General features: G+C 39.9%; 1 protein-coding gene across 6 annotated transcripts in view; it reads left to right on the forward strand.

The window, feature by feature from the left end:
* Window positions 1-14115, forward strand: part of BCO2 (beta-carotene oxygenase 2) — a 37386-nt gene that overhangs the window by 4716 nt on the left and 18555 nt on the right. For all 6 annotated transcript variants that reach the window (XM_054241559.2, XM_009006805.5, XM_009006807.5 and 3 more), the window contains 3 exons: window positions 11803-12014; window positions 12207-12322; window positions 12971-13073. In XM_054241559.2, coding sequence (XP_054097534.2) covers window positions 11803-12014; window positions 12207-12322; window positions 12971-13073 — 431 coding nt within the window. The remainder of the gene's footprint in view (window positions 1-11802; window positions 12015-12206; window positions 12323-12970; window positions 13074-14115) is intronic.

Here is a 14115-nt window from a genome sequence, read left to right on the forward strand (position 1 = left end):
GTTTGCACAATGAGAAGAGAGGTGTCAGAAGCTGTCTGTGTGATGACTGAACTGTTTCCTCATAAGTTCCTGAAGGAAGGGCAATGTCTCCTCACACCACTTTCTCCCGCAGCCACCACTTCTCAGACACAATGGTCTCTTTCAGTTCCTCAAACTGGGCACAGTTGTATCTGCTCAGCATCTTAGCATTAGTTCTCTCACCTATCTTCCCTAATCTTCCCAAGACTTGTCTTGTCATTCAGATGCCAATGCAAATCTCATGTCCTTTGAACCTTTCCTGATCTCCCAGCATAAAAATGCCAGCGCAGTCATCCCTCAGTATTCACAGGGCATTGGTTAGAGGACCCCCCCTAAACACCAGAATCCAAGTGTGCTGAAGTCTGTTATATGAAATGCATATCTTTGCCTTTAACCTACATCCTCCCACATCTTTTAAATCATCTCCAGATTACATTATAATACTTAACACGATGCCTCTGCATACTTCATTCCCATGGATTTGTCTTAATACTCAGCAAATTCAAGTTTTCCTTTTCAGAACTTTGTGGCATTTTTTCCACAATATTTTTGATCCAAGAAATTGGTTGAATTCACAGATGTGAAATCCGTGGATATGGAGGGCTGACTATATTTGTTATATTACCTGTTTTAATTCTCTACCCAGTGCTATCAGCATCGAGTATCTTTGGTTTGTTATTTGAGTGTTAGGTCTGAACACTCAATGTAATTTCCACTAGAATGTAATTTCCATGAGGGTAGAGACTTTTTCTAGTTCATCCTATATCCCCACTACCTGTAACAGTGGCCGTACCTAGATAGCACTCAGTAAATAGATGTCAATACATGAAAAACCAATGACTCTTCAGTATAGATTTCTCTAAGTGTCTACTAGGGACATGAAGTTATGTGAAGAAATCCCTATGGCCAGGAAGGAATCTGCTTTGTTTTAAACATTTTTAAATATTAGGAACAATTTTTCATTAGTAAAGTTTTTACCCATATAAAACTTTTTAAAATATGGAAAAGGGAGGTTGTGCCACTTGACACATCCGTTATTAGCACTTCCATGTGTTTCCTGCCAGTCTTCCCCACTAGTTCTATAGATTTGTTTTAAATAATTATAGTTATATGTATTATTTTTTCCCTGGTTTTTAATAAAACTTCAAGTTATCATTAGCCTTTTTATCCATGTTGCTACTAAGTCTGAACGACCATTATTTTTAATGGCTCGATGAGTTCCAGGTATTGTTTTTTTAAAAAAAATTGTGGTAAAATATACATAACATACATTTACTGTCAACCATTTTTATATGTAGAATTCAATGGCATTAAGTAGATTCAAACTATTGTGCTATCGTCCATCCACAGAACTCATTTTACCTTGCAAAACTGAACCCCTGTATTCACTGAACACGAATTTCCCATTCTTCCCTTCCTCTAACCCCTGGCAGTCACCATTCTGCTTTCTGATGTTAAACCACCTTGCCCTCTCCTCGGTGCCTGGTTGGAATTTGATCATGGTCCTTCTGTGCCTTTCCAGCTATTGTTGGAAACAGAAAACAGACCAAGAACTAGGGATGTGTTTAAGAGATATTTAAGATGTATATATGCTTCTTCATAGTCCAGATGTTTAGATTTACTGAACCTGTTGCATCTTGCCTTAACTGAATAATAGACTTATAAAAAGATAGTCCTAGAAGAAAATAAAATGCAGGTTTACTTACTTATTTATTTATTTTGTCGGGTAGAGGGGAGCATGTTTTTCCCAGCTGCTGCAAGAAGCTCTTAAGAGTTACTTTAGATGGGGTCGGGTGGGGAGAAGCTAAGTGGGAAGGCTGAGTTGGAAGTGGAGAAAAAGAAGTTAAGTGAGCTACCAGGGAAGTTTTGCCAGAAAGTCTCTGCCTTTCACACAGTTATAATGTAAAAAGAATATGAGGCAAGGAGAAGTACAAGAGAAGGAGACCAAAGGGGAGGAGGAGGAGAAAACATCGCATCCAGCTCCCAGAGAATAAACAGCCTCTTGAAGAGGGCATATGGTATTTCACATGCTGCAGGAGAAGACTCTGTAATATGTTGTTCAAACCAAGTAGCAGAACCACTCAGGGCAGGCTTGCCCCACAGGTCTCTTTGAAGATGAGCATCTTTGTGGGAGGTGCATGGCATGGCTGGCCCTCACGAGTGTCTACTTTGTCCTGAAGTCAGCTTCTTCAGAGCCAGTGATGGGCATTCACAGCAAGAATAAGGTCTTGCTTTCCCCTTGGACAGATATCTTTAGGTCAAAGGGAGACAGACACTCAGTTTAGTGGTAGGTCCACATAGGACTTAGAGGGAGAGGCAGTGACCTAGGGAAGGGCAGTGTAACCCTTCGCCTATGGATAAGAATAGGCCTGCTCACTTGTGAAGCTCTGATCACTCTTAGTTGCCATTTAACAGATTCACATCAGCATGCAGACAGCGATGACGTGCCAAAGGCCTATCTTCAATTACATTTTTTTCGTAAATGATTTCATTGAAGACATACTAGTTTTTAAAGGTATGTGAAGGCCAGGTGTGGTGGCTCACACCTATAATCCCAGTGTTTTGGGAGGCTAAGGCAGGAGGATGGCTTGAGGCCAGGAGGTCGCATAGCAAGACTCCATCTCTACAAAAAATAAAAATTAAACAAAAGTAAAAAGAATAAAGTTACATGAATATGGACAGAATACTAAATAGTGTCAGTGCCTTAGTCTCTACCATTCTCTAAAGAGGACTTGAAGATCCATAGTCTAGCCTCCCAGTTCCTGGACTGTCCCCACTGTAATGACTGTCCCCCTCCGTGCCACTTCAACAAGGCCACATACCGAGGCCACACTTGCAACTTACTCCACAGAATTTCCCCACCCTTGAAATGTTGCACTCTGAAACTCTACTCTGCTCAAAACCCCAGTTTTCACAGTCCTCCATTCTCATTAACTTATTTTTTCATTCCATCGAGTTGTCCTTTCCTTCTGTCCTCTACCTTCTTAAGGCTTATCCGCTGTCTCTTAATTTCTTCTCCCTGGCCCAAACTTTATTGTCAGTCAGTCACTTCAACGCCACGCTCACTTCCTTTGCCCCGGTGGTCACTGCCTCTCCTCTGATTATTTTTAGTCCTAGATTAGCCCATTCTTGGTTTCCCCTGCTCATGGCCCAGGCCTGTTGTGCATGTCTAGAGCAAGTCAATTATGAAATGATGACGTCCAGTCCTAGCTGAGTGCTTGGTGCTGCCAGGAAGCTTTAGCAGTCAGTGTTCTTCCCAGCTTTTTACAAGATCTGCAGCAAGTCTCTGACCCTTTCCTGAAGCCTTTATTTTCCCTGTTCCTTTCACCCTCAGCAGATAAAATGGCCTACTTCAAAGGAATGAATGACTTGAGGGGCAGCTGCATTTGAACACCTTCAGCTTCCCTCTTCCCACCTCCTCACTTCCCCACACTCCTGATCGGAGGATGCAGCCCTCTTCCTCTTTTCTGAAACCCTGATGCATCATGATCTCGCCCCACTTCCTTTTCTGCCAAATGACTCTTAGAGCTCACCTTATCTTTTTGGATGCTGAACAGACCAGGATTTAGCATCAGCTCTAAGTTCAAACCCTTGTTCTGTCACTGAGCAGCCCTGTGACTGTAGGCATATTGCTCCAAACCTTGGTTTCCACATCTGTAAAATAGGAAAAATATTTCTTCACAGGGTCAATGTGAAGGGAGAATATATATACATACATATATATATGTATATATACTTACTATGTGCCAGTTACATGTGTATTGTGTTAAGCACTTTGCTACATTCTTTATATATGTAAATATATATAATGTATAAGTATTAATATATATAATACAATATAAATATATGTGTATGTATATAAAGAATGTAACAAAGTGCTTAACAAAATACACTATATATATATACATATACATATATACATATATATATAAAGAATGCAGCATAGTGCTTAACACAATATACAATATATATAATGCAATATAATATATATACAATATTATATATAATACAATATATATAAAGAGTGTAGCAAAGGCTCTCCTTGCTCGCCTTCTGGCTCTGCCATGACCTGTTCTGAAGAGACACCTGCCGTTTCACCCAGCAAGCGGGCCTGGCCCACGGAGGAGGGTGGCATGCAGCTCCGCTTTGCCAAGCTCTCCAAGCACGCCACGGCCCCCACGCAGGGCTCTGCGCAGTTGCAGGCTACGACCTGTAGAGTGCCTATGATTACACAATACCACCTATGGAGAAAGCTCTTGTGAAAACAGACATACAGATAGTGTTTCTTTCTGGGTGTTATGGAAGAGTAGCTCTGAGATAGGGGCAAAAACAGAAGCCTAAGCACTGCCATCTAATAGAGAAGCCACCTGGGCCCTGGGCAGAGGTGTAATTGTACTGCAGTTCTCAGAGGTGTTAAGGGTAAAAATTTCCACTGCTACCCCCCTCCCCTTGCAATAAACCGCTAACTTTAGCTTCTGTACAGACAGCTTGCCTTGCACACCCCTGGGCCCCCACCCCGAACAAGGATGTGGTTTTGCAGCTTAAATGCCTTGCTCTCCCTGAGCTCGGGGCCATGGGTTGGAGAGACTTAAGTCCTCCGTGGCTACCGGCAATAAAGACCCTGCAATTGGCATACTTTTGTCTTGGTGTTGAATTTTCACTCACTCTGGTGCAACATTTCTGGAGGCCCCAGCGAGATTTTCCTCTTTTTCCATCTTTCACCAGACAAAAGCCATCTCAGAGCCTGGGCGGTTGCCCCCACCCCGGGGAACCCTAGGGGAGGCGCCCCCTGAGACGTTTCAGGGCCCCAGGGTTCAGGCCCCATAGGCGACTGTGTAACCATGCTGCTGACATTCACCTAAGATTCTTCAGGGTCCTGGGAACCTCCGGAGGTACGTCTGGTTTGGAATCTGGGGACTAGTCCATTGGTATCTGTAGCCCAAGTCAGGGGACTGGACGCCGTCACTGCAACTCTGACCCTGGCAAGCCTCCCTGAGACGTCACCCGAGGCTCTGGCATCTGGTAGCTGGTATAGTGGGTATCAGCATTCGGTTGTTTTCCGTAACCTCTGTGAGTGTGAGAGTGAATGTGTATATATGTAGTCCCACAGCCAGCAGGCTACAGGGCTTGTGAGGGCTTTCACCCGCAGTTCCATGGGAGCGTCATAAGGCATAATGGTGATTCACCTCAGAACCAAAAATTCTGAGGTGACCAGGCCTGGGGGTTATACGGGTACACCTTAGCCAAGATGTCCTGCAATATCCCTCTGGGGACGTGGCCGGGCAGGCATCAGACTGGTCTCCCATCTGGGGGGCACCCATCCTTTGTCTGTCCATCTTTTATGTGGTTCTCTCTGTATTGTAGATTCACCAGTTTTGTTAGACTTTTGTTGGCTGATATACAGTGGTTCAGGCCTGCTTCCTTCGAAGTAGAAAACATTCTATGGTGGCTGACGGACCACTGGCTGCAGGGGACCTTTACTGCGTTCATGCCCCTGGGAATAACTCTGTTCTCTTCCTTTTCTTATTCCTTTCCTATCATTGAGGCCTCACTCTTCCTTTCCTCATTCTTCCTCTTTTTCACGTCTAAGAAAAGTTTGAAGTAAAAAATGATGAACGAATTGCACAGCTCATTTGTGAAAGGATTTTTTTACCCGGAAATAGAAGAAATTCAAGCTTTGGATGACACCAGACAGGGTTCAGGAGGTTTTGGTTTCACTGGGAAGAATTAAAATTTATGCCAAGAGCAGAAAACCAGAAGTCATACCTTTTTCTTAAAAACAAAGAGTTTTTGCTTAAAGCGTTTTGGTGTTTTGTACTTCTGTAAACTTATTAGGTTTACCTTCTAAAAATACTGTATTCTTTATTTTTTTTTATGATTAAAGAAACTTTGTTTTTGTAAAGAAACCTTGTTTTTCTGCAATTGATGGTTGTATGTAAATCTGCTTTGTGGTTACCTGATGTAAACAGTGTCTTCTTAAAATCAAATGTACATCGATTATAGAATTAAAAAAACGATTATTTAACTAAAAAAAAAGTAGCAAAGTGCTTAACAGAATACACAATAATAATACAATATTATATATATAATTATATATAATACAATATAATATATATAAAGAATGTAGCAAAGCAAAGTGCTTAACAATATACATATGTATGCACATATATGTATATATTGTGTATATTATGTTTATACATATTTGTATATACATGTATATGTATATATTGCATATTGTGTATATAAATATATATACACATATACATACATACATATATATATACACATATACATACATACATATATATATATATATATAGAGAGAGAGAGAGAGAGAGAGAGAGACAGAGAGAGAGAGAGAGAGAGAGAATGTAGCATAGTCCTTAGCAGGATACCTGGCATGTAGTAAGTGCTCAGTAGATGGTAGTTGTCTCAGTGGCAACTTATACCTGGATACTCTCAAACGTGGATCTCCCACGCCGCCCCCAGCTTTTGTGCTCTAGACCTGTGTTCTGCCAAATGGCTGTGGAACATCTATACGCTGCTGTTCTACAAATAGCTCAGGCTCTCAAAACCAAGCTATTGACTTTTCCCCAGTACTTGTTCTTCACGACTTCTCCATCCCAGTTCAAGCATCACCAGCCAGCCGGTCATTCAGGCCTGACTTTCTGGCTCCTCTCCTTTTGTCGCTGCCTACATCCTATCGGTCATCTCTGACTTGTTTCTGGAGTTTGTCCTTTGCTCACTGGTGCTGCTTCAGTTTAGGTGCTTATCTTCATTGTCTGGGCTCCTCGTTGCCTTCTTCAATCTGCGTGCTGTTCTTTTTATTTGGGGATGCCGGTCATACAGTTTCACTCTCCTGTTTCACAACTTTTCTGTTGAATGTCATTAAGCCTTAGTCTAAGTGCTGGTGGTAGGGGACTGACCTGTTTCTCAACATCACTACCTGCCACTGACGGCTCCTCCCACATGCTACCTCCTCTGGCTGTTCCTCTGAGATACTATATCTTCCAACCCTTCCTCCTTCCATCACCCCTGCCCATGTCCCCTCTGCAACTGGCAGACATCCTTAAAGAAACGGCGAGATGTCTCCTTCCCTCTTGACCTTTTCCTGATTCCCCCAGCCTTCCATCCTGTTGCTCCTTCTCTGCATAAATTGCTTTTTTTTTTTTAAATAACATTTCTCCCTTGTAGCTGCAAATATTTTGTATCCCTTATTTATGTGCTTGTAAGTGCTGACCTTGGCACAATGCCTGGCAGATAGTAGGGACTGAAGGATATGTTGACTTGAATAAATGAATGCATGGAATGACAGGATCTCTTGAGACAGAATCTAACAAGTTGAAATATATTAAGTAGCAAAACCTCTTGAAATTACTGTAAATTTTTTTGAAAAATAGTACCAAGGTAGACAAACCATTCGTTTACATGCTCAAGAAGAAAAAGGGAAAAGGCACAAATATGCAAAGTATAAAATGACAATGGAGAAGAAATCATTGAAGCAGAAAAAAATTAATTATAAGAGACTTTGAAGGCCTTTATGCAAATACATTTGAAAACCTTGATAAAATGGATAATTCTTTAGGGAAAATAGATTACCAAAATTGACAGAGGCCAGCTGTGGTGGCTCATGCCTGTAATCCCAGCACTTTGGGAGGTCAAGGTAGGGTAACCTCAGCACTTTGGGAGGGTGTGGGAGGAGGACTGCTTGAGGAAAGGAGTTCGAAATCAGCCTGGGCAGAATAGCCAGGCCTTATACAAAAATAAAAATAAAATGAATTAAACCAAATTGATAGAGAAGTTTTAAGTAGACCAGTTTCTGTAGAAGAAATAGGAACCTCGTTAAGTAAATATTTCTCAAAAAAATTAGCAGGCCCAGATTATTTCACAGAATTCTACCAAACCTTCAAATGTAAGATAGTCCCATTACTTTATAAATTATTTCAGAGCATCAGAAATGAAGGGAAACTTCCTAATTGTTTTTATGAAGGAAGCATCACATTGATATCTAAATGTGACAGAGATCATTAAAAAAGAAAACTGCAGACTAATATTAGTTATGACTATCCATGAAAAAGTACAAAATAGGCCAAATACTGTGGCTCACACTTGTAATCCCAGCACTTTGGGATGCTGATGCAGGAGGATTTCTTGAGGCCAGGAGCTCGAGACCAGCCTGGGCAACATAGTGAGACTCCATCTTTGCAAAAAAATTTAAAAAGTGGCGAAGTGTGGTGGCATGTCCCTGTAGTTTCAGCTACTTGGGAGGCTGAGGTGGGAGGATCACTTCAGCCCAGAAGTTTGAGGATGTGGTGAGCTATGACATTGCCACTACACTCCAGCCTGGGCCACCAAGCAAGACCCTGTCTCTTAAAAAAAAAAAAAGGGCTAAATATAATACTAATATAGGACTAATAAATATTTTGGTAAGAAACAGAATTCAATAACACATTAAAATAAAATTAAATGATCAGGTGGAATTAATTTCAAGAATACGAGATGGGCTTATTATTAGTAAATACATTAATATAATACCCCATATTAATAGGTTCCAGGAAAAATAATCACAGAATTACCTCCATAAAGGTTGAAAAAGCTTTTGTGAAAATTTAACACCCATTCTTCCTAAAAATTGCTTAAGAAAATAGGACTTGTTGGATAGTTTCTAAATATGATTTTAGGCCGGGCATGGTGGCTCACACCTATAATCCCAGCACTTTGGGAGGCTGAGGCGGGTGGATCATGAGGTCAAGAGATCGAGACCATCCTGGTCAACAAGGTGAAACCCCGTCTCTACTAAAAATACAAAAAATAAGCTGGGCGTGGTGGCGCGTGCCTGTAATCCTGGCTACTCGGGAGGCTGAGGCAGGAGAATTGCCTGAACCCAGGAGGCGGAGGTTGTGGTGAGCCGAGATCGTGCCATTGCACTCCAGTCTGGGTAACAGCAAAACTCCGTCTAAAAAAAAAAAGGATTTTATATGTATGTATTTTTAAAAATACATATTTTGGTATATGTATATCATATATATCATAAATATCTTATAAAACTCTATTATATCTTGGTGCTACAAGCAGTAATACTAAATTGGAAAATATACCAGTATCTTCTTCAAGTCCAGAAGCAGGAAAGGATGGTCAGTGTCTTCACTACGGTTAAACATTGTACCAGATGTAGCAATGCAATGAAATGAAAGACACTGACCAGAGGCACAAGCACTAGTAAAGTAAAATGATCTCTTTTTGCAGATGATATATTAGAATCCTGGAAAACCACAGAGAATCACTGATAAAACTAAATGTAACAATAAAAGATGAGGTCACAGGATATAAAATCAACATACTGAAATCATATCCTTCATATATGCAAGCAATAATCAGAGAACATAATGGCAGAGAAACCACAATTGCAACAAAGAAGATTACCTAGCAATGAATTTAGAAATATGCAAACTTTAAAACACTCTTGGAAGACAAATTTGAACAAATGGAAAGACCATCCCTGTTCTTGAATAGAGTAATTGGACATCATAGAGATGTCCCAGTTCTCCCTGAGTCCATTTATAAAGCCAATAAAATCTTAATAAAAATTCCGACAAGCTTTTTAAGAAAGTTGGACCAATTGATACCTAAAGTTCATATAGCACAATAACTATGTAAGAATTGACAAGAAAGCACTAAACATTTTTTCAGAGGGTGCACCTAGCCCTACCAGATATTAAAATACACCATAAAGCCTTTACAATTAAAACGTTGTGATGTTGGTGCAAGAATAGACCGATAGATGAATGACATAGAAAGACCAGAAGTAAACCCAGGAACCTGAGGAAATTTAGTCACCTGATAACACTGGTATCCCAAGTCATTGGGCTAAAGAAGGACTTTTACTTTTTTCTTTCCTGCAATTAAGAAAATTCTGGTAAAATACATATAACATAAAATTTACTATCCTAACCATTTTTAAGTATACAGTTAAGTACTGTTAAGTATATTCGTCTTGTTGTGAAACAGATCTTTAGAAGTTTTTCATTCTGTGAAATTGAAACTCTATGCTCATTAAACAGCACCTCTTTTCTCCTTACTCCTGTTGACCACTGTTCTACTTTCTGTTTTTATGAATTTGACTACGTTAAATACCTTACATAAGTGGAATCATACAGTATTTGTCTTTTTATGACGGGCATATTTCATATAGCATAATGTCCTCAATGGTTCGTTCATGTTGTAACATGTGACAGGATTTCCTTCATTTTAAAGGGGAAGTAATATTCCAGTATAAGTTTTTGGGGAGGCAAAATTTTCCCTCCTACCCCGTAGGGTCTCCAGCTGAGCCCAAGAATTAAACTGACATAGGACAGATTAATAAGAGAAAATCATACAAAGTTTATTTAGTAAGTTTTACATTGTACCTTGGAACACCCGCCAACCCCCCAAAAGAAATGAAGAGCCAAAGGATAAGTTAGGGCTGAAAGCTTATAAACTAGGTTGGACAAAGAGTAGTAAAAGGTGAAAATGTGACAAGACAAAGGAATAGGCGCCAGGGCAGTTAACTGTGGGAAAGTGACGATGAAGATAAAGGTTAGTTTAACGAGGTTCATTTGCACAGCTTTTTCTCATTTTCTCAGCCTCAACTCCCCACCTGTGGTGGTATAAATATTTCTGGTTCAGGGAGGGCACCTTTCACATGGGAGTTTTATCTCCTGCTTTCAGGAAGAAATAAAGAAGGTCAGGGTGCTCTTCATGCATCTGCTGTTTTTCAAATGCCTTTTAACTCAAAATAATCACTATGTTAAAGTGGCACATTTTGGCGTAGCATGTAAACATTTTGTTGATGCATTCAACCCACTGATGGACACTTGAGTTGCTTCCACCCTTTGGCTATTGTGAATAATGTTGCTGTGAACATGGGTGTACAAATATCTCTTCCAGTCTCTGTTTTTAGGAATCCTTGCCTTTTAAGACAATGATGTTAGCTTTGTTTATCCATATTGAGAACATTAAGAATTCAATGTGTTAAGCATATGAAAGAAGAGACGATATAATAAACCATTTAAAAAGCGAAGCCACAAACTTTTCCTTACAGTTTTCAATGTTCAACTATATAAGTAGATCATTTCTAGTGTAATCATATGGACAAGAACGAATATCTAGGAAGGACAGTCATCTTATTTGTCTACTTTTGCATAATCTTGATAAAGCTGAAAAATTTTTAAAGTAAATGGAAACATTAACACTTACAAGATATGAAGATAAATAACTATGTCTAAAAGCTTAGGAACTCGTTCCTTTTCTTTCTTTCTTTTTTTTTTTTTTTTTTTAATGAGATGGGGTTTTGCCATGTTGCCCAGGCTGGTCTCAAGCAATCCACCCACCTTAGCCTCCTAAATTGCTGGAATTACAAGGGTGAGCCCCTGTGCCCGGCCTGGAACTTATTCTGATTTGGTTAATGTCAGGCATCCCATAACTTCTCATGCTATTCTCTTAGTCATGGAGTAAAGATCAGAATTTTCTTAGGATTCACCATCATAGGAGTTTTCTAAAATGTGAGGGTCTTCTCGACAGGGGTAAGGGTCAGGAGAATGTAAATTATTCTTTCCTTTTATATCTAAGATATACCCAAAATATTATCCTTCCATAATTTTAAATTCTCTGACTACTCAGATTGTGCTGGGAACCTGCCCCATTTCCTTATCTTTATATTTGAAATGAAGATCTATCACTCTGTCTCTCATTTTTACCCCATGTTTTCTTACTAATATTTATTTATTTATTTTCTCCTGTTCGAAGATACAATCATTGGTTTGATGGGATGGCACTGCTTCACCAGTTCAGGATGGCAGAGGGCACAGTGACATACAGGAGCAAGTTTCTACAGAGCGATACATATAAGGCTAATAGTGCTCAAAACCGAATTGTAATCTCAGAATTTGGCACACTGGCTCTCCCAGATCCCTGCAAGAGTGTTTTTGAACGTTTCCTGTCCAGGTTTGAGCCGCCAGGTAAGCCGCAGGTGATAGTCATGATTATTGAAAGTATTTTGATGTATGACCATCTATACAAACATAAATATTGAAAGTAGATTTTTTTGTGTATGTAAGAGGATGTTGAAACTGCTTTCTCCCTGTGAGTGTGTGCTTAGCATCTGCTGTAGTAAGCCGTGGTACTTAAATAACTCTGGGGTTTGGTTTCAGCCATGACTGACAACACTAATGTCAACTATGTGCAGTACAAGGGTGATTACTACCTCTCCACTGAGACCAACTTTATGAATAAAGTGGACATTGAAACTCTGGAGAAAACAGAAAAGGTAAATGAAATGAATAAAATAGATCCTAACATTTTTTTTCCATTTGAAATACTTTTTAGAGTATCTAGTACATATCAAGAAAAAATCGGAGCCTTAACCACACAAAAACAAAAATAAAGTTATTCATTGATGCAGGTCACCTTTATGCTCTGGCCTGATTAGAATGGCCTGTGGGCTGGTTTTCCTTAGAGATAATTCTAAACTTCTTCCTTGGGCCTAATATCTGAAGGCTAGGGTGAAGGAGAAATAGAATTATATTGATCTACTTTAGCTAGTTGCTGTTCTTCTTAATGTGGGACTGGAGGTTGTCTATACCTGTATTGCCTTCACATAACATATTAATTGAAAAGATAATTCTAGACTAGATTTTTAATTTCAATTCTTATGCTTCTTTTGAATTTTCCTGCGATATTAGACACATTTATTCAGGGCGGTTTTGTTGTTAGTAGTGGTGGTGAGTTTTTGTTTGTTGTTTTTAGTCTCGATTTTTTTAGTGGGAAAAATAATTTTTATTTCTCAGAGGCAAGAAATAAAGGCTTACACTGCAGTTTTCATATCATATTTTAAAAAGCATTTGATATTTCTACTATGTATGCATATAAATAGAGATCTGCCCGTTAAAAATCTCCAATGGTCTCAAATTTGCAGGTAGATTGGAGCAAATTTATTGCTGTGAATGGAGCAACTGCACATCCTCACTATGACCCGGATGGAACAGCATACAATATGGGGAACTCCTTTGGGCCATATGGTAAAATTGTGGTAGAGGTCTTTTTAGAAATAATTGAGCCCAGGCGCTGTGGCATACACTTGTAATCTCAGCACTTTGGGAGCACAAGGCAGGAGGATTGCTTGAGCCCAGGAGTTCGACACCAGGGGGCAACAAAGTGAGACCCATATTGTGCAAAAACAAAAAAAATTAGCCAGGTATGATAGGGCACACCTATGTTCCCAGCTACTTGGGAGGCTGAAGTGGGAGGATTCCTTGAGCCCAGGAGTTTGAGGTTGTGGTGAGCCGTGACTGCACCACTGCACTTCAGCCTAGGCAATGCAGCCAGACCCTGTCTCAAAAAAAAAAAAAAAAAAAAAAAAGTGAGAGAAAAGAAATAATTGGGTGTTAACTGTCTTCTTGGGGTTCAATTATAGTTAAGATGCAAACATATGAAACATGGAGTGCAGCGGCATGATCTCAGCTCACTGCAAACTCCACCTCCTGGGTTCAAGTGATTCTCTTGCCTCAGCCTCCTGGGTAGCTGGGACTGCAGGCACGCGCCATCATGCCCAGCTAATTTTTGTATTTTTAATAGAGATGGGGGTTTCACCATATTGGTCAGGCTGGACTTGAAATTCGGACCTCATGATCTGCCCACCTCAGCCTCCCAAAGTGCTGGGATCACAGGTGTGAGCCAGTGTACCAGGCCTCAAACTGAAATTTTAAAGAAATACCATATTATAAATATAAGAAATTTAGAACGTTGCAGTCAAGAGATACAGGGAAGGTACATTGTCTATCATACAGGGAAGAAATTTATTTTTACCACGAAAGTAATACACTACAAAGTAAGTTAAGGTCACAGTGGGGTTGCAGGTGCAACTACTTATCATCTCTTTCCTGGTCTCCAATCTGCTCCTGAAAGTTCTGAAAGCTAATAATGATAGCTAACTTTTATTGAGTATCTACTATGTGCTGGTGTTAAGCATTTTTCTCCAAATTTTCTCATTTAATCCTTGTGCCAAATCTCTGAGAAGGATGCTGATATTACCTTGGTTTTACAGACAAAGGCAGTGAACCT

The sequence above is a fragment of the Callithrix jacchus genome, chromosome 10, assembly GCF_049354715.1.
Source record: "Callithrix jacchus isolate 240 chromosome 10, calJac240_pri, whole genome shotgun sequence".
Lineage (NCBI taxonomy): Eukaryota > Metazoa > Chordata > Mammalia > Primates > Cebidae > Callithrix > Callithrix jacchus.